The sequence below is a fragment of the Papio anubis genome, chromosome X, assembly GCF_008728515.1.
Source record: "Papio anubis isolate 15944 chromosome X, Panubis1.0, whole genome shotgun sequence".
Lineage (NCBI taxonomy): Eukaryota > Metazoa > Chordata > Mammalia > Primates > Cercopithecidae > Papio > Papio anubis.
In genome coordinates, this window is record NC_044996.1 from 4,827,385 (window position 1) to 4,847,059 (window position 19,675).

At 47.0% G+C, this 19,675-nt stretch overlaps 1 protein-coding gene across 6 annotated transcripts in view; it reads right to left on the reverse strand.

Moving 5' to 3' along the window:
* Nucleotides 1-19,675, reverse strand: part of MAMLD1 (mastermind like domain containing 1) — a 144,014-nt gene that overhangs the window by 30,646 nt on the left and 93,693 nt on the right. For 3 of the 6 annotated variants that reach the window (XM_031661029.1, XM_031661027.1, XM_031661028.1), the window contains 2 exons: nucleotides 12,336-14,090; nucleotides 10,031-10,153 (listed from right to left, as the gene is read on the reverse strand). In XM_031661029.1, coding sequence (XP_031516889.1) covers nucleotides 10,031-10,153; nucleotides 12,336-14,090 — 1,878 coding nt within the window. The remainder of the gene's footprint in view (nucleotides 1-10,030; nucleotides 10,154-12,335; nucleotides 14,091-19,675) is intronic. The other 3 variants (XM_031661026.1, XM_031661025.1, XM_031661030.1) reach the window with 1 other exon arrangement.

Below are 19,675 nucleotides of genomic sequence, written 5' to 3' on the forward strand. Positions count from 1 at the left end.
ACTCACTGCTCTCAGAACTGACCAAAATTGATTGGCTTATGTTAGGAATATTACCACCACCCCAAAGTGGTATGAATGAATCTTAACCGGGGAAAAGTAATAAAATGAGTGGCCTGAATTTCTAAATTAGCTGGTTTTGGCTTTTTTTTTTTACCATGTGCTGCTGTCACTGTGGTATGTGAAATGGCAGCCAGAAGTTTTGTTTTGTCCTTGTAAATTGCATTAAATGATGGCAACAACAACAGCAGAAACAACAGAACAACCAGTGCAAATTACCACTGGCGGTATAAAATTGTGCATTTGTTGGAAGTTGAAGAAATCACATGTTTTCAGACATTGCACAAGTGCTATAGAAGGACAAGAAGCTTAACTGGACCAGAGAAATGCATCATGGTCATTGGGCAAATGAGCAGCCCTACATGCAGATGCAAAGTTCTCCCTTCTGCCCAGAGCAAGAACATCAGGCCTCCAAGCCTTGAAGACAGAGAGTGTCTATCAATAATTCCTCTAAAATGCTCAAAACAGTTTCTGAAACTTAGCATTCTGCAAAGGCTAGCAGATACAGCTCATTCATTGGTTCATTCCCCGCTATGTTCTACTCATTCCTTTCAAGGATCATTCAGCTCACATCTACAGAGCTAAAGAAGACATCTTCCTATGCCTGAGGAGTTTACTACCAAGTAGAGAAGCAGACAACTCTGAGTCACAAAGAACTCTGATGAAGAAGTGGACATCACCACACCCTGTAAGGCAGAAACCAGAGATCTTGTGAGCTGGAGCATGAGCAGGGACACAATGACCAGGTGTGAACTTTCTAAAAGTCATTTTGGCATTGGTCAGAGGCGTCCTACTTTGTGTACCAGTGTCAAGGCCTTAGGAGCTGGTTCTCCCTGTAGTTGAGATCTGTAACCTTTTTCAGAACTCTATTCCAAGGCCTAACACTTGCCCCAGAGGGACAGTTTGCACAGAAAGCCAGTCAGAGATGGCGAGTCACTAACATCATTCTGTTGGCTCCTGTATTACTCAGCAAACTGTGAGTCATCCCGGTGTTTCCAGACTTGCAGATATACCAGAGAGCTAATGAAGCAAGTGGGTTTCTTATCCCATTCAGAGGCAGAGATAATGTCCGTTCTTGTTTACAGTCACTTCTTTGTTTCCCCCACCTACGTATTATCATTTCTCCAAAATGTCAAGAGAGGCACAGCCATTATGCTCAATTTTCCAGGAAAGTTATTTCTGGTTATGTCTGTGCATTTAACAAACATGCATCTCAGTAAGACATACAAAAAACCCAGATGGCCCATACAACATGATGAGTGGACGTGCAGTAAATACTGCTCTTACCAGGGATGGAAAATGAACAGTTCAGCTTGCTGCTTCTTTTAGATTGTACACTAATATTATTGCAAAATAAAAGACTGCTTTTGATTAGGAGAGGACTAGCAAGTGTTTTAAAACTGCAGCCTTTACTTTTTCATTGTGGCAAAAAATATGTATAGCATAAAATGTACCATTTTAACAATTTTTAAGTGTGCAATTCAGTGGCATTAAGTACACTCACAGTGTTGTGCAACTATCACCACCATCCATCTCCAGAACTTTTTCATTTTCCTATACCGAAACTCTGTCCCCATTAAACATGCACTCCTAATTTCCTCCCTCCCCTAGCCCCTGTCACTCACACTTCTATTGTCTTTCTCCATGAATTGGACTACTCTAGGGACCTCACATGAGTGGAATGACACAGTATTTGTCCTTTGGTGGCTGGCTTATTTCACTTAGCCTAATGCCTTCAAGGATCATCCATGTTATAGCACATGTCAGAATTTCCTTCCTTTTTAAGGCTGAATAATAGTCTATTGTATGGGCATGCTGCATTTTATTTATTTATTCACCAGCTGATGGACATTTGGGTTGTTTCTCTCTTTTGGCTATTGTGAACAAAACTGCTATGAACAGACAATTGGTTGAGCCCCTGCTTTCAATTCTTTCTATTATTATTTTTACTTTTTGAGATGGGGTTTCACTATGTCACCGAGGCTGGAGTGCAGGGCAGTGATCACAGCTCACTGCAGCTTCGACCTCCTGGTCTCAAGCAATCCTCCCACCTCAGCCTCCAGAGTAGCTGAAACTGCAGGCATGCGCCACCATGCTTGGTTAATTTTTGTAATTTTTCGTAGAAGTGAGATCTCACTATGTTGCCCAGGCTGGCATTGAACTCCCGACCTCAAGTGATCCTCTGACCTCGGTTTCTCAAAGTGCTGCGATTACAGGTGTGAGCCACTGTGTCCAACCTTGCTTTCAATTCTTTTAGGCATATACCCAGAAGTGGAATCACTGGATCATATGGTATTTCTATGTGTATTTTTTGAGGAACTGTCATGCTTTTTTCCACAGTGGCTGTACTATTTCACATTCCCACCAACAATGCACAAGGGTTCTAATTTCTCCACATCCTCACCATCACTTGTTATTTTCTCTCTCTGTGTATATGTGTTTATAATAACCATCCCAATGGGTGTCAAAATTTTGGTGTTTAAAGATGTGAAACTAGAAAGCTGTAGTGGAGTGCATTGTCTGTTCACATTTTCCAGAGCTCATCTTTGAAAGGATTGCCAGATAAAGGGAAAGGGTCATGGAATCATTCCCAGTTATTCCCACTCAGGGATGGGTGAGGGCCTCCCACATCGTTCAAAGCTTTGTCACATGGAAATAAATGATCTTTAATCACAATTGCAAATGAGGAGTCTACCTTCATCTGTTGGTCTGCTGAGCCAGCTGGCCTTGACAAATTCTCTTCATGGGCCACCCCGACATGGGCCTGCAGAATAATATGCGTCTCCACAGCTACGCTCACCTCCTCTGCTCAAAACTGGAGGATAGCTGGATTTGGTAGCATGCTACAGGGGAAAAAGCTGGCCAGAACCTGAGCCTTTAGCTGCAAATTGAAAGCTCCCAAAAGCAAAGCAAGAGTTGGGATAATTTCCGGCGAAGTAGAGCTATGCATCTTTCAGGCCCTGAAGGCCACCTTTAGCCCAGGACTATATATATAATGTCCTGGAGCACCCACTTTTATTTTTCCTGTGCACCTAGCTCCAATAACCCAACCAAGGCCTGTGGCTCTGTGCTTTTCATCTGAGTCCTAGCTGCACATTACTAACAAACTTGGTTCACATGGGGTAAAGGAGAAAACATCAAAGAAATGGATGAATGCTGACCCTTTATTCCACTCTCTATCTTAGAAGCTGTTGCTGAGAAGAGAGTTAAGAGTCAGCTGTCTGAAGATACCTGCAAAGGTGAGCCTGTGGGTGAGGTGGGGTGATTTCTTTGGGCCTTTCTGCTGCTTTTGGCTTTCAACAACCTTACTGCTTTGGATGGGTGCAACCGACATGATAAACACTCATCTAGCAAAAAACACAACACGATAAAACAAAAACAGTGTTTGTCACTGTAGGCAAAATAACAAAATGAGATAAAATCCCAGACTGTTTCAACTCCTAGGAAAAAGCAGAAACTCTTTCTTCTGGGTCTGAGAGCAGGGTGCTTTAAATGTAACCAGCATTCTACCCTCTGCTGTCCCCTTCAAGCTAAAAAGCAGCCAGGTCAGGGCCCACATAGTTGTTTTACAGGGCAGGCCCAGATGGTGGGATTTGTCAATCCCTAAGGGACAGAACAGGCTAAAAGTACAAATAGACTCAGGAAAGGATTCCATAAATCCACGATATGGGACCATGAGTGGATCTGAGAGACGGAAGCTGGGGAAGGCACAGGACGGGGAGGGGAGGGTGCAGTCGAGCCCTCTGAGTACTCATCCTTTGCTCACCTGGATGGATCACATCTTTGATACCCCTTGTCGCTCTGCACCATCTACTCCTGCACTCAGTGACAGTGCTGGCTGTAGGTGTTAGGGCCACAGGTGAATGGAGCAAGTCTACTGTGAGTTTCTTCTGCTCTAGATCTTGTTTACATTTTGCGAACTTTTCACCTGGGGACATAGTAGTAGTAGAACAACAGCACTTCTCTTTCATGTTTGTTGCGTGCACAAAACTGGACTGCTCGCTCCATGTGGTGTTCTGTGTTTTGGGTTTGTAGGTATTCATAAGGAGATACAGCTTAAAGCAGCGTGACACAATGATTTATTTCTGTCCTCTTACGTTCTTTGAAAAGCACAATGAGATTCCTTGCTTTGCTTTATAGTGACAAATAAGTAGATTGTCTTAATTAACTTAGCATAAAATAATTTGTACACTTCATTTTTAAACGGGCTCATTTTGGGTATCCCAACTTCAGCAAGTTTCCTTGTTTCTCTTCAGGTATGTTAAGACAAAACAAACAAAAAACAAAACAAAAAACTTGACAGGAGGTTTCTGAAATGATGGCCTCTTCGGCGTTCATAAGCCAGTTACTAAGCAATGAAAAAATTCTATTGATCTCTATTACTGATGCATCTTTAGTGGGCGGCTTTGTGCATCCCCATAAGTTTTGGGGTTGACCACACAAACTGATGGCTCATTCCTCTGGGGGCACAATGTGAAGTCGCCTTCATTTGAAAGTGTCATCTCACTTATTCTTCAGCTTTTAATAGAAAAAAAAGTTGACATTTAAAAGGTTAGCATTTAACAAGCAGTACATTTTAAATTTCCGCTTTTTGAAAAAGAAAAATAGCTTTGAGGTGGAGGATCACTAATGGCTCTTAGAAACCGAAAAAGAAACTGAAAAAAAATTTTTTTTTTTTTTTGATTCTTGGTAAGATTAATACCAAGTTCTAAGCCTGTGTTTCCCAAATTCAGCAGCCCATGTGGTTTCATTTCCTGGCAATTTAGAGTGGTTAAAACAAAACATTTTCAACACTGAGATATCAGTCCCCGAATTTTCAAAATGCATGTTACACGGTGTCTAATCATAGTTCCACACAAAGCAGCTAAGAAAAGGTTCCCCGAAACCAAACAGCTCTTTGCAGCTTAATTTAGAAAGAATGGTAAAACTAAGCTTGTACGTACCGTCATGTTTAAATACAAAATAAGAATACTCATTCAGGAAAACATTTCCGTGTCTGCCAGAGAATATGAACAGGGCGGGCCCCGGCTCTGACCCACGGGCTCTTTGAAATCTGACTGTCTGGTTTCCAATCCTTTATCTGGCAAGTGGAGGCCCTTCCTTAGTTATCATTTGACTGGTGGACAACACAGAGCTTCCTCTAGAGGCTTCTGTTCTTGCATTTTAGCAGGACTAACCTTTGAAATAAAATCTGTGATGTTTCTTGCCAGAATTAGTAAAAGACAAAATTTCTCTGAGAACACGGCCAGCAGTATTGCTCTCCCCCAAGCCTTACTCTCAAAACGAGAGAGGAATGCAGGGAAGTGAGGGAGGGAGAAGACCTTTAAGTCCAAAGTGACAGGCCTTTCCTCGAAAATATGTGGTGGATCTGATTTTGGGGTGCAGGTCATGTATTTTAGTAATATAATAATTACTTTTTTAAAAATGTTAATGAGTGATTCTGAGACTAGGAAAAGGTTCACTTGCGGTCTCTGCCTCTCCTGACTTTAGTTGTAAATGGAGCAGATGTAACTTTGATCAGAATAGGAAATTCTCTTGGCCTCACTAACATGGTTTGTTCATTTTTGTTTTCAATGAAAAGTCATGGTTCAAACATGAAGATTTTAATTTGCAGAGCTAATTGAGACAGCAGTAATTAAAGGTTATGCCCCACTGAGTGGGCTAGTGTAGCCTTGGAAGTTCAAACCAATAGGAATCTTGGGTTTCTGCAAAGATTCTTTTTGGAGGCTTTGGGAGTGAGAGTGAGTGGTGGAGAAGGACGGAAAGGAGAGGAGAGAGGGGAGGTATCCCCTCAGGATACCTGTGCACCATGACTATGCAGGACCAGCGTTCCTTCCTGGCCACTCATGTACACGCTCTCTGCCCTGTTCATTGTCGCTGTGCATTGACAGTAAGCCATCTGCCTGAGTCTTGAAATGTCAGGCACCCCTGAGCCTGTTGTAAGCAGCTGAGGTCAGATCCATGCTGGCTGCAAGTGGAACTTAGCTCCTCCTTCCCCCTCCTCTCTGCCCACCTAAAGTCGACCTGTGGTTGCATTTGTTATTCAGCATCCACGTAACTCCTAGAAGTTCAGCTGGCTGTGCTTAGAGGGAAGAGAAGACAACATTCTCCCCTACCCACGGTCAGGGGCACTCAGGAAACCACAGCCTGACTTGGCGGCTCTACTTCCTTCTGGAGTCACCAACCTGTGTCTGCTGCCTTGGCTGCTCCTCAGCCACCTGGCAAATGTCTTCCTTAATGCCCCTACTCTGGAGCTGTCCGTGAGCATGCAGCCCCAGAGGGACTGAATTCCCCCTGCCCTTTCTCTCCAAGTCACCGTCCACCTCTGGAGGTCAGAGAGGAGCCTGGATGCTGAGCCGAGGCTGACTCATTCCATTGGGTTACTGGTGTTCTGAGTTTCAGGAACTTTCCTGAGAGTGACAGCTAATATCAATGGAGCATAATTGTGTACCAGGCCCTATACCAAGCGCTGTCACCTCATCTCATTTAATCCTCACAGCAGCCCCATGAGATAGATATACTAGTTATTTCCATTTTACAGACCAAAGCATGGAGAGGATAAATCGCTTGCCCCATGGAAAAGGTGGCAGAACTGGGGTTTGGACCCAAGTGATCCAAAGTCTAAGCTTTCTTAAACTTGGCCTTGAGCCCAGCCCCAGGGCCTGTCCCCTGCCAAGGCCCCAGGGTAAGGCCCCCATGTCCCCCGCCCTGTGCCGTCTATCTTCAGGCCCTGGGTGCTGGAAGTACTGCACTTCGGAGGGCTCAGTCTACCAGGGGTGAGAGAGGCCACAGGTGGGGACAGTGGGGGGCTTCCCAAAGGTCCCACGTTAGATGGAGCTGCCCAGATCCTCTTCATAGGCCCAACCCCTCAGAAAGGGAAGATGGCGAGTTTACTGCCTCTGCAATTGCCCAATACTCACGACTGCCTAAGTTAAAGCTTATCCTTAAGATAGAAAGCATATCAGACCCAGTAGGGGCTTAATCCAGCCTTCTCTAAGACAGGTTTGATTCCCCCTTCTCTACCCTCTCCATATTTGTCAAAACAACATCATGTGCCTCCTTGGTCTATTTCTCCACAGCTGCCCTCTTCCCCCTGTGCTGCACAGCCTGCCTCAAGGATCAGATTCCAGGCTTTTTTTTTGTTCTTATTCCAACTGGCCTCCATCCACATCCCTCCTCCCCATGAAACTGCACTCCCAGCTCTGCAGATCTGAGTGGGGCTCAAATGCACGTGCACTGAGGGCACTCCGGCCAGAGGCTGCCTCTTGCTATCCCCACTCTTCCACAGTTCAACTCCCATCTCCTTGACAGACTTGTCTTTGTCTTTGAGTAAATGTAAGATCTGTTCTGCAGTCGTGAATAGTGAAACTGAAGTAAGTCCTAACCCTGATTTTTGCAATACACCAAGGTATCTCCAGTAATCTTCAGGGAGAAGGGACATCAGATGATGCAAACAAAATTCATTTTGCCTCAGTCTGATTAAACATCAAGATCTATCACCCAGCCTGGAGGGAGGGTGGGGAATTTGGGGTCATTAAAATCTCACAAACCAGCGCTGGGTGTTGCAACTCCATAAAGAGTTAAAGATCCCTCCCTTAATAATTCCAGGTCCACATCCTGTATCTGGTAATTTCAAGTCCAAGAAGCTCTGAAAGCCAATTTTACTTTTGTAAATTTGATGCCAAATTTTATGTGGGGGCACATAAAAGTTGGGTGGGGCACATAAAAGTTGGGGGCAAAAGTTGACTCTGGACTTCCTTAAATATTCATTTTTCTTTGCAAAAGTAATGAAATGCTGCTTCAGATTACACTGGAGGGTTGTGTGACATTTGGTATTTGTACCACATTACCTTCCCAAAGTCCCAAATGTCCTGAATTTGGAAATTCATCAGGCCCCAGAGGTTTCAGGTCCAAGCCCACAAGGCTGCACTAGCCCTGGCTGAGCCTGTAGTGTGTGCTGGGCACCATTCTAAGCATTTTCAAGTTAGCATCTCCTTTGCCTTCCTAATGCCCTATGTGAAGGGGACTATTCCTTTCCTCATTTTCAGCTGAGGCTCAGGGGTTGAGTAACATTGCTCATGGGACCTGAATCAGTCAACATCTGTAGCCAGACTTGAACTTCAGTTCTGTCTGCCTCCAGTGCCCTTGCTTGCTCAACCTCCCATGCTAAACAGCTGCCCCAAAGTCATGTGGCATTGCCTTTTACCTTACGTGGACGTGAATGGTGCATTGAAATTGAATAGTTCACTCAACTGATAAAGCAAAATCCCCCAAGTAGAGAGATGCTGGTCTGTACATAAAAATGAGCTCCTATACAGAAGGCTGGATTTGGCTTTTCAGCTTACTCAAGCGTTTGTGTCTCATCTCACATTTAGAAATAACTCCTTTAGAAAAATAAGATCTAGGCCAGATGCGGTGGTTCATGCTTGTAATCCCAGTGCTTTGGGAGGCTGAGGTGGGGGGATCACTTGAGCCCAGGAGTCTGAGACCAGACTGGGCAATAGAGTGAGACCCTGCCTGTAAAGAAACAAACAAACAGACAAAAACCAAAAAAGCCCCCACCCCCCCGCACAAAACCTCAAAGATCCAGATTCAAATGAATGTCCAGTTTTTCCATGGTAACCATTATCATCCATGTCAAATGCAACAGGTTAGTAAATGCCATATAATAGGTAATTAGTGTTCCTGAGGCTCAGCTTGAGCATCAGTAAAACTTGGGAAGTTTGCATAGCCTGCTGGAAGTGAGAAACATGTTCTTCCCCACCACTGAGGCCACCATCTGTCCTGCAGCGGTCCCAGCTCTTGCCTCAAACACTCGCTTTTTTTCTTTATTTTTTTTCTCTCCCCTGGAAGAATGACCAGGGCTGAGTTCTTAGGTCTTAGAGTTAATGGGGAGAGGCCATAAGAAGAAACAGAAGGATTGTTGAGACCCCCAGCTTGGAGGCCTGGAAGAATACCAGGTAGAGAACAGAGTGCTAGGGAAAGGAGTGGAGTGAGAGTGCCGGAGAGTTCAAGAAAGAGCAAAGTGAGATCCCCAGTCTGCAAGGCAGGGGTGGGCCTTGGCCCTTTTCCCTTTCCCATCAGGCTGGGAGTTGTCCAGGAGGGTCAGGGCCTACAGCAAAAGGAGCCCACAAGGCTCAGAGGCTGCACAACTCCTATCAATCTCATGGTGGGTACAGGGTCTGGAGAGAGCGTGGCTTGTGTCTGTCCTGCCACAGCTACTGGTTTTTAGAACCACATCTTAGTCCCATGAAACAGATCTGGGAGCACCGGGTCAGGAGGTAGAGTCATCATGACAGCAAACCCCTTGTCAGTGCATACTTTATGCCAGGCCCTGTTCAAAGTGCTTTAGATGTATTAACACACTTAATCCTCAGACAACCTATCATCACCTTCATTTGTAGAGGAGGAAGCAGTTAAGAGGTGACAGTGGAAACACAAGTCTCCAGAGGCAGTGCCCCATGCATGGGAGTATGAGTGTGGGCTCTGTAGCCAGATTGCCTGCTCTGGCCCCAACTTGCTGTGTGACTGTGGGCAACTTTGGTCACTTCTCTGTGCCTTTTCCCCCAACTCCCAAGAGAATGGTAACAGCCCCTGCCTCTGAGGATTAAAATGAGAGGAGGCAGGTGAAGCACCAGGTCCCATGCCTGGCCCCTGGGCACAAGCCAGCACAGGCTGGAAAGGCAGCTCTTGGTGGCAATAGCATTTCCCATTTGGGGACCCAGCTTCTTGTCTCTGCTGGCAAAGGTTGCTTGCCCCCTTTATTGTGCTCCTAGCCCCAGAGAGCTTGACTGCTTGGTCTTTCTTCTCAACACTTTCTCCAGTCCCACCTAGGTAATTGGTTGAGTATGATTTGCATGACCCCAATCATTGAGAATTCTCCCTCTGAGCCAGCTGATCCAGCTCTGGGACAACACAATCAGTCTACAAAAAATGTACCCAATTGAAGACAAAACAAAACAGAAAGGCTCACAATGTTAGATGGTGACACGTCTCCAGGCTGTGGATCTTGCCTGCTAGTGAAAGAGTTCCCGTGTTGATGCTGGGGCTTCACCGAGCTAGCTGCAGAAGTCCATGCAAACAGATGGCAACAGCCCTATAATAAAATCAAACCAAAGTGCTCCTGAACTGCAGACCAGGGCCCGAGCCCCAGGTAGCCTGCTGTGTCCTATGTGCTTTGCCTGTCTCCACACCGCTTCCCCGGCCACCCCCATGGGAGCTCTGCTTGCCGTATGGTCTATCAAACGACCAACTCTCTGGTGTCAAGCACTCTGCATGGTTATGCCCCAGGAAACCTGGTTGGAAAAGACACAACCTCTATACTCTAGGGGTTGCCACAGAGCTCTTGAATAAGAGGTCAGCCCCTGACAGGTGCTTCCCTTGGGCCAGGTCTCTGGCCAAGCACTTTATGATATCTCCTCCTTGATCATTCTCCAGAAGAGGGAGGCACAGTGGGAAATGGAAGTACTGAGGACAGCCACGGAAAAGCTTCCTGGAGGGGATGGTGCCTGAGCCCTAAGGAGCTGCAGGTGTTGGATAGGAGAGAAAATGTGGGAAGGGATGACCAGGCCCATGGAACGGCCCTGGAGTAAAGGCTGAGACCAGATAGCATGGACCAAGTGCTGCAGGCACTTCTGGGTAATAGAAACAAAGTGCAAGGCAGGGCCTGATGGATGCTGAAGGGCCCAGGAGGCTGGTGGGGCCAGCTTATGGGCCTCTGGGGACATCTGAGCAAGTGTAAAACATGATCAGGTCACTGTTTTAGCAAGACGACTCATAGAGCAATGGATGGTTTATTGGGAGAGACCAGTTAAGGGTCAACTGTACGAGTTCAGATAAAGAATCAAGAGGACCTGAACTTGGGCAAGGATGAGAGGAATGGGAAGGAGGGATGGTAGATGGCGACTGAGTATTCTGTGTAGGCACACATGTGACCTGGCCCCACTGAGCCCTGCCTCCTGGTATTTACACCCTCATGCAATCTCCTCTGGCTTACATCTAATGAATAGAATACAGCAAAAGTGGTGGGATGTTACTTTCCAGACTAGATCATAGAGACTGTGACTTCTGACGTGCTGGCACTATCCCTCCTGCCTCTCCCCCCATTACCCTGCTTCACTGGCACACTCTCTCATGCTCACTCAGATGAAGCCAGCTGCCATGATGTGAGATGCTCTGTGAAGAGACCATGTGGCAAGGAACCGAGGGAGGCCTCTGGCCAATAGCTCATGAGAAACCGAGGCCTCAGTCCAACAACCTGCAAGGAACTGCTTCCTGCCAGCAACCACGTGAGTGGGCTTGGAAGCAGATCTTTCCCCATTGAGCCTTGAGATGACTGCAGCCTTAGGAGATACTCAGTCAGAAGACTCAGTGAAACCATGCCAGGATTCCTAACACCCAGAAATCAGGATGTGGGGTAACGTATGCATAAGGTTTGAAGCTGGTGCTTGGGGTAATTTGTTATGCAGCCACAGATAACTAATACAGGCAGGGGTCACAGCAATGAAAACTGGGAACTGTGATAGACACAACCCAGGTGGAGTCAGCTGCATTTCATGATTGAAAAGCCTGGAGGAGATGATGGAGGGTCAGAAGTCAAAAGTAAATTCAAGAAGAGCACAGGCTCTGGAGTGAGACTACCTGGCTTCAAGTTCCTGCTCTGTCCCTTGCGAACTATGTGACTCTGGGCAAGTCTTTCAACTCTCTGAGCCTCAGTTTCTTCATTTGTAAAATGGAGATGATAAGAGTGACTACCTTACAAATACCTGTCTTTTTCCTTTCACGACCTGCCTGAGTGTCCAGCACAGTGACAAACGGCATGCTGAGGTTGCTCAGCAAAAGTTTGCTGTGGCATTTCTAGAAGGCTTAGTGTTCATCATTCTGCCAGCAGGGATAAGATTTAAATGCTTCAGTGCAATTTCCTTACATCTTAAGAAGGATTCACTAGTCTTTCTACATGGCCCAGTGCAGGGAAGGCATTTCTGTATTCGGACTTGTCCCACCTGGCTCCTTCCACCGGGAGCACGTTGTGGGTGCAGCTTTCCTTCCAGGGAAGTTACGTGACCTGAACAGGCACTGAAACCATAACCTTGGCCTTATTAACACTGTGCTTTTAACCACACAGGATTAGCTGACTTCAGTAGACTTTTTCAGAATCATTTCCACTCTCAGAGAGAACTATAGCCTGCATTTACCCACCAGAGCCAGATATTGGCAGCATGAAACACAGTTGTTATTTCCAAAACCAAAGAACACAGCCAGATATGAGATTGTTTTACCTGTCTGGGCAGAGCAGGCATGGAATCTGAGGCCACTGATCGCTGAAAACGCTGGGGTTGCTGCATCATCTGCTGCAGAAGGAATGATGAATGGTCAGGTTGCTGCTGCTGTTGCTGCTGCTGCTGCTGCAGCTGCAAGGTGGCAGTGGCTGTGGAGGAGGCAGTGGCTGAAGAGGCCTGTGTTGGTGTCGGCTGCTGCAGGTAGTGGAGCAGGGAAGGCTGCCTAGAGGTGGCAGGCATGGAGGGCATCTTCTGGGGACCCGGCTCAGAAACAAAATGGGACAAGGGCTTGGTGTTGCCAAAAGTAAATGGCTCTGTGGCTCCTGGGCTGGAGCTTGCCATCCCCTGCTGCATGATCATGCTCAGGGTTTTGGATGAGTTGCTGTTCATGGGCTTAAAGATCGCATTTGCTTGCTGCTGCTGCTGCTGTTGCTGTTGCTGCTGCTGCTGCTGCTGGCTTAGAAGATTACTGGTGGGAGTGAGGCTTCGGATCAGGGAGCACTGTGGGGTGAAGGACTGCTGTGGCAAGCCTGGGCTGGAGAGCTTCTCCGGGCGATAGGGTGGGGAAGGCCCAGGGTTGCTGGCGGGCAGAGCAGACATCAGGTGTCCTTGAGGGGTTTTGATAGTAGAGGACACGAGGTTGGCAAGAAGGGAGCTCTGAGGGCCGAACTGCGGCTGTTGAGTGAGAGCAGGGCTGGGGAGCTTCTCAGGAGCATAGGGCATGGTGGGCCCCAGGGCAGCATTGCTGCTGGACGTCATGCTTGACAGTAAGGCATTGGGAGAGCCTCGGAGAGTGCTGCCCGACAAAGTATTGGACGACATGCAGGACACCATGAGGCTCTGGGGGCTGAATGGTGGGGGTGGTGGCGGCAGTGGTGGTGGTGGTGGGTGTGGTGATGGCACCAGGCGGTAAGGTGGAGAGAGTCCTGGAGGAGGCAGACCAGACCAACTGGGGGTGGGCCCTTGCGGCTTCGTAGCAGACCCCTGCTTGCTGGCTGCCAGTGCCTTCAGCTGGTGGGCGTGATGCCACTGAGGCACTGGTAAGGGGGGCAGAGCAACAGGGAGCATAGCCTGGACCTGGCTCTTGGACTGTGCCATTGAAGAACTCGGTGACACTATCTGCTTACTGGTGGAAGGAATCGAATAGCTGATCCCTGTGGAGGACGGGATCTGAAGTGACATGCCAGTAACGTGGCTGCAACTAGAAGCAAACTCCTTGCTGGAAGCCAGGCTCTCCAAATGTGACATCTGAACCGAAGGCTTGGGAGTTGTGCTTAGGGTTGCCTGGGGATGATCTAAAACCAGTGGCTCTTCTGGCTTCGTCCCCAGTATCTTCTCAAGATCTAGCTCGTTCGGAGAAGGGTCTTGAATTTTGGTGAGCTCCTCTAGCAGCTCTTGAAGCTCCTGGTCTACAGCCGGCACGCTGTTGATTTTCTCATAGTAAGGAACTGCAGGCCCTTTCAGTCCCACTTCTGTAGTCTGTGGTACCACAAATGGTGAGCCCATGATGTTGCCATTCATAGGGTTATTCTCGAGCAGTAACGACTGGCCAGCCACTCCCATAGCCGCAGGGCTAGGATTCATTGTCAATGGAGGGACCTGCAGCTCTGCACAGGCAGTACCAGGATGGGCGCCTGGGCCCACTGCAAGGGTGACATCTTCAAGGCAAGGCCTCTTAATTTTATTAGGGTAGCCCCCATCAGCCATGTCTGGAAACTGGAAGTGGTCTTCTTCTTGTCTCCTCTTAACAGTTCCCTGTGAATGGAAGAGAAGAGAAGGGGAAAGGAGAAGGGAAGAGAGGTGAGACACACACACACACACACACAGAGAGAGAGAGAGAGAGAGAGAGAGAGAGGAATTTTTATAAAGGCTTGGCACATTAAAGCTAATGAACAGGAAACGTGCATGATAAAACAGACCTCTCAGTTTAAAGACTTATAGTTGTGAAAACTATAAAATACAGCCTGTCTTTGGAACCATAGTGCTTATTTCTTCATTACTATGTTTCATTTAAACTGTCTAATTACATTTCAAATAAGGCATTATGTTGTCTGTATACTAAAACGGGATAGAACATTATGCAAAGGGTAATCTGCCCACTTCAAGGAGAATTCAATGAAACTATGCAGAAGTTACTAAATGAACCATGCGGCCAAAGGCAGGCATTGGAGAGAAAACTAGAAGTAGCTAAATAGTTTTAATTCTTTTTTTTTTTTTTTTTTTTGAGACGGAGTCTCGCTCTGTGGCCCAGGCTGGAGTGCAGTGGCCGGATCTCAGCTCACTGCAAGCTCTGCCTCCCGGGTTCACGCCATTCTCCTGCCTCAGCCTCCGGAGTAGCTGGAACTACAGGCGCCCGTCACCTCGCCCGGCTAGTTTTATTGTATTTTTTAGTAGAGACGGGGTTTCACTGTGTTAGCCAGGATGGTCTCGATCTCCTGACCTCGTGATCCGCCCGTCTCGGCCTCCCAAAGTGCTGGGATTACAGGCTTGAGCCACCGCGCCCGGCCAATAGTTTTAATTCTTACCTATCTACAGACACATACATTTTAACAAAGGAATACCATAGTATAGACTTGAACTTTTAGGTTGCCTTCTTGTCTTGGTTAAATGCATCAGGCTGCAGTGGTAAAATAGAATACAACAGAGCCCTTACAGGAAAGAAGTAGATCTGGATGTGTTTTCTTGGGGAGCTGTTTAAAATACTGTTTTGGGGAAAGCACAAGTTTCAGAACAGTCATTGTAGGCATCGTATTCGTTGTTCCATTTATTTTTACACACACACACACACACACACTGTTATGTGTACACAAAAATAATTTGGAAGGACCTATACCCAACAATTTGGAGTGGTCATTTATTTGGGATGACTGGCAATTCCCTTTCTATTCTCTTCACTTCTGCTTGTTTGTCTTTAACGAGAAGGACTCGTAATCCAAAAATTTAGTATAAAGTTATCTAAATAAGAAATTCTCCTCTGAAGATGCATCCTCAGGTTGGGGAGATATCAAACAATGAAAAAAGGTCCCAATCTGGGATCTGAACCTCAGGGGAGCTGCCCACCCTTTATAGAAGCACAGCCTGCAAACTCACTAGCAATGTGAGACTTCCTACTCTTCATGGCTTCATACAGTTATCCATCGCGTTGTGTTAATAATCATGACCTGTATGTTAGCAGGTAACCGGGAAAGGAAGTGGGGGCAAAGGAGTATGTGCAGGAATGATCAAAATAAGGAAAGGAAGAGAGGGATCTGGAAACCACCTGAATGCCGATAAGTGAACAGGTAGAATTCTTTTAAAGCTTTTTTCCCCCCTACAAAATAACTCTTTTTCAGCTTTGGAAGTTTCACTAGGACATACAGTACTCATCCTCTGATGTCACCTTAAGTTTGGCTCTTCTGGTTTGATGAGCTTGTAGCCCACTAGGAGCTCAAGGCATGCATGGGGTCACTTGCCAGCACGATGGGGGGCATGACTGTCATGGCCAAGTGAACATCAAAGTAGATCCCCAGGGCTGTATGTCTCAGGCCTTGCTGCACATCAGAATCACTTAGAAACATCCACATTCCTGGGCCCTCCCACCACAAACTGACAGCTTCATCAAGGGTGTGGCCCAGGCATTGGGAGTTTTTCCAACAGCTCCATGACTGATTCTCAACAGAAAACCACTGGCCCAGAGCAAGGTTGGAGGCAGCGTGGCCTAGGGCTCTGATCTTGGCCTTGCCACTGAACCTCTCAGAGCCCAGTGTCTTTATGTGTAAAATGAGTTTAATTACATTTCTTTTCTCATGAAGGTGCTCTGACTATTAAGTGAAACAGGGCACATTGTATGACACCTAATAGCTCCTCACTAACTGGTACCTGGCATTTTAAAGGGCAGGTATGGAAGGGTTCTGGGAGTCCAATTCCCTTCTTAAAGACAGGGAGGTCTCTGAGACCCAGAGAGGGGCAGGCCTTCCCAGAGTTGCTCAGCCAGAGGGCAACGAAGCCCAGGTCAGATGCTGGGCCCCTCCACCACCACTCAACTGCCTCCAGACCCACTGCCTTCGCCATGTTGGTGGTAGGACACTGCATCGCCCCCACAGAAGGGGCTTGCCAACTTGAGTGAGAGGACTTGCACACTTCTTTGACTTTTCTTTTGAGAGGCCCACAATCTGAACAAGGGCACTTCAAGGGACAGCTCTGTCACCAAACTCATCTGAGGCCTGAATACCATGGGTCAGGAAGGAATGGGTTGGAGAGGGGTAGAGCAGGTACAATAAGAGGTCTGAGGCCCATGCAGTCATTCAGTGCCCACTTTCCCAGGAGCCTGACTGGGCACAACACCCATAGTGTCCCTGAGCTGGCCCATGGAGCAGCTCACTAACTGTTTGGCCCACAGCAGGTGCTCAGTAAATGGCAGTTGAACGAATCAATGGACAATGGAACATAAATGACCCAACACACAGGGAACTCAGCCATTTACTCAATCCATTATGGAGCAATCTACAAACAAGCCACTGTGTCCCAAACTGAAATTGTGTTTCTTCTACATCCTCCCAAAGAATCCAAAGAGATCCAATAGGTTAAAAATAGAAATGTACGAAATAGATCAATCAGGGATGATTGCGTGTAGGTTTGACATAAGGATCCCCCGCAGGGAGTCTGAGCTGGCAACAGTCAGTCCCAATGTGCTGTTCATGATGTCTCGAACTGCAAGACAGTTGTAACAATGGTGAAGCAATGCAGAGCCAGGCAGGCCAAGGAGGGGTTGGGGGTTGGGGAAAGGAGGGGAGGGCAGGGGCTGTGAGGAGCAATGGTCTGGCATCCCTGCCAGGTGAGCCTCTGAAATTTGCTGGCAGCTTCTATGGGCTCTCAGAGCTTTCACTTAATTGTTGGTCACCCTTAACCTCTGGGAGTAAGGTGCAGGGATGGAGGAGGCAGGGCATGACCACCAGACACTAAAGGTACCAGCTGGGGCCACTGGCAAAGGAAAGGAGGCTGCACCTCTCCTACATGAGAGCCTGTGTACACACACCTTTTCCAGCACCCATCAACTGCATCCAAGCAAATGGTCCCTGATCAATTCCAATTCTAGAAACCAACTGACTACTCAATAACAAAGTAGATCCCAGCAGGCCGCCACTGCTGGAGTGGATGTCACTTTTGCTATGCCAGGTCTGTGGCTGGACAGCTGCTAGCATGTACACTCACTGAATGTTTCGTGAGGATGCCTAATAAAGGGGGCAGGCTCACCTGGCTTTTCTCAGGGATGGGGTTGAGGTTGCCGACTGAGGCTGCTGTTTTGGCCGAGTGGCAGGCTGCAAGCCTTTTCTGAGCTTTCATTTTTCAATGCACTTCAATGAGACTCCACTTTGTCAGAGGCCATGCGGCTCCATGTTTTGAATTTCATGGAATGAGCTTTCAACGGTGAGCCTGAAGTACCTGGCTGAATAGCAAGAACACCAGCCAACCCTAAACAAGGCCGAGGAGAGGCGGCTGTGTTTACACGGAAGTGCTCAGCCTTGCTGTAATAGCATCTGCTTTCACCAGACATCAGTGAGGCGTGGAAATCTATTATCCAGTTAATTTTGCCCCTAGATAAAGGCTTGCTTTCGTGTCTCCTCTTTCGCAGTCCTATGATCTGTTACTCATCACAACTGCGAGAAGTTGGCTGGACTTTCCCCTGTGCCCAGTGCCACGCTCGTGCCTTCACTGGGTCACCTGTGCCTGTGGCTGATGCCACTGAGGTTTTGCCTGCCCGGACTGGGTGTTTCTGACTAAATCCCACAGCCACCATTTTAGATCAAGGGCAGGAGATAGCTCACTGCTCCGGAATGACCTCCCCTCCCAGCATCCAGGTTGGGGGCGGATGGTCCCCAACCAAGCTCCCAGCTCTTTCTAAATGAATCTCCCTGCTTCACCCATGTGCTTTTTTCCAGTCTCTGTGGTCTTGATGACAGCAGGGTATTAGTCCTAGCTATGCCACAGCTCCTACTTCCTTCAGGCCTCTCCCTGTGACTATCAGTAGACACTGGCAGGATTTCTACAGAGCATATCTCAAGCTTCTCTTCTTATAGAAAACAGTATGGGATATGATTTGTTTTCAGACAATTGGTTAAGGGATAAGGACACTGGACTCCAGATGTCCCCACTCCCAGCTAGAGCCCTCATAGGCCCTGCCTTTGGTGGCGAGGAAGGGGGAGGGAGTGAGTGACAGTGCCCCGGCATCTTTTAGAAACGAATTCCTTTCTCTCCATACATAAATGCCTGCAGAGTCCCATTTCAGAATCCAGCAGACAAAGCCACCAATGTGATCCCCATGACCTTATAAACATTCATTAAAATGCATTTCAAGGCATGTGATGGCCTCCCCACCCCCTAAATAATGAGAAAACAAAGGTTTCCCTTCTGATAGAGACAAGTTCAGCTCTGAAGTCAACATTATTTCTGATTCTGTCTGAACAATGACATACGGCAACTCTTCCCTTTCTATATTTCTAGTCCAGAATGACAAAAAAAGGGGAAAAATTTCTTAGAGAAGGTAGAGATTATAAGAATACAGTCCATGTCCATAAAATGAGCATAAACAGAGTAAAGAATATAACTTATCCAAAGAAGTCTGGCAGGCTGTTATAAATGCTTAATTTTGAACAATGTAGCTGGAGGTTTAACATGGACACCAATAAAAAGGCCAGCAAAGGGTATGCACTCTTCCTATTGGGCAGGAAGATAAGAGGTCAAAGGTAGCCAGGAAAGAGAAACTCAGGGAGCCTCATTTTCCCTCCAGAGGGCACTGGGCATGTAGGCCCTGGGCAAAATTGTCAAAAAGGTGAAAATCGCCTGTGGCTTATTTAGTCTGCTGTTTCCTCACTAGCACCTCACCAGTTCAGCTCAGGCCAATTTGCTAGTCGGTTTTCCTAGTCTCTTCTCTTACATCCATACTCCATGAACAACTTTATTCAATATTGTTACATTTTCCCCCTGTGAATTTTGAGGCACCTGATGTTGGCCAACTAAATTAGACTTCAAGCCCTCTGAGGACAAGGATGGTCCCCAGTAGACTATCTCAGAAGAAAGTAATGAAGATGTTGTGGGGCATGATGGAGGTAGCTGTAGAATAGATAAGAAAACAATGTATCAGGAATGTGTTTGAAGAGACAAAGAGATGGGGGGTGGGGAGAAAGAGAGAGAGTGAGAGCAAGGGAGAGAGAAAGAGAGAACGAATATGTTTGCATTTGCAAATGGGATCAGATGAATATCCATGTGTATAGTATCAATGCCTGTATTTGGGGATGTGTTATTTACATGTTTATTTTCAGCAGAATATTCCAGCAAACTGAAACTGACCTTTCTGTAGAACA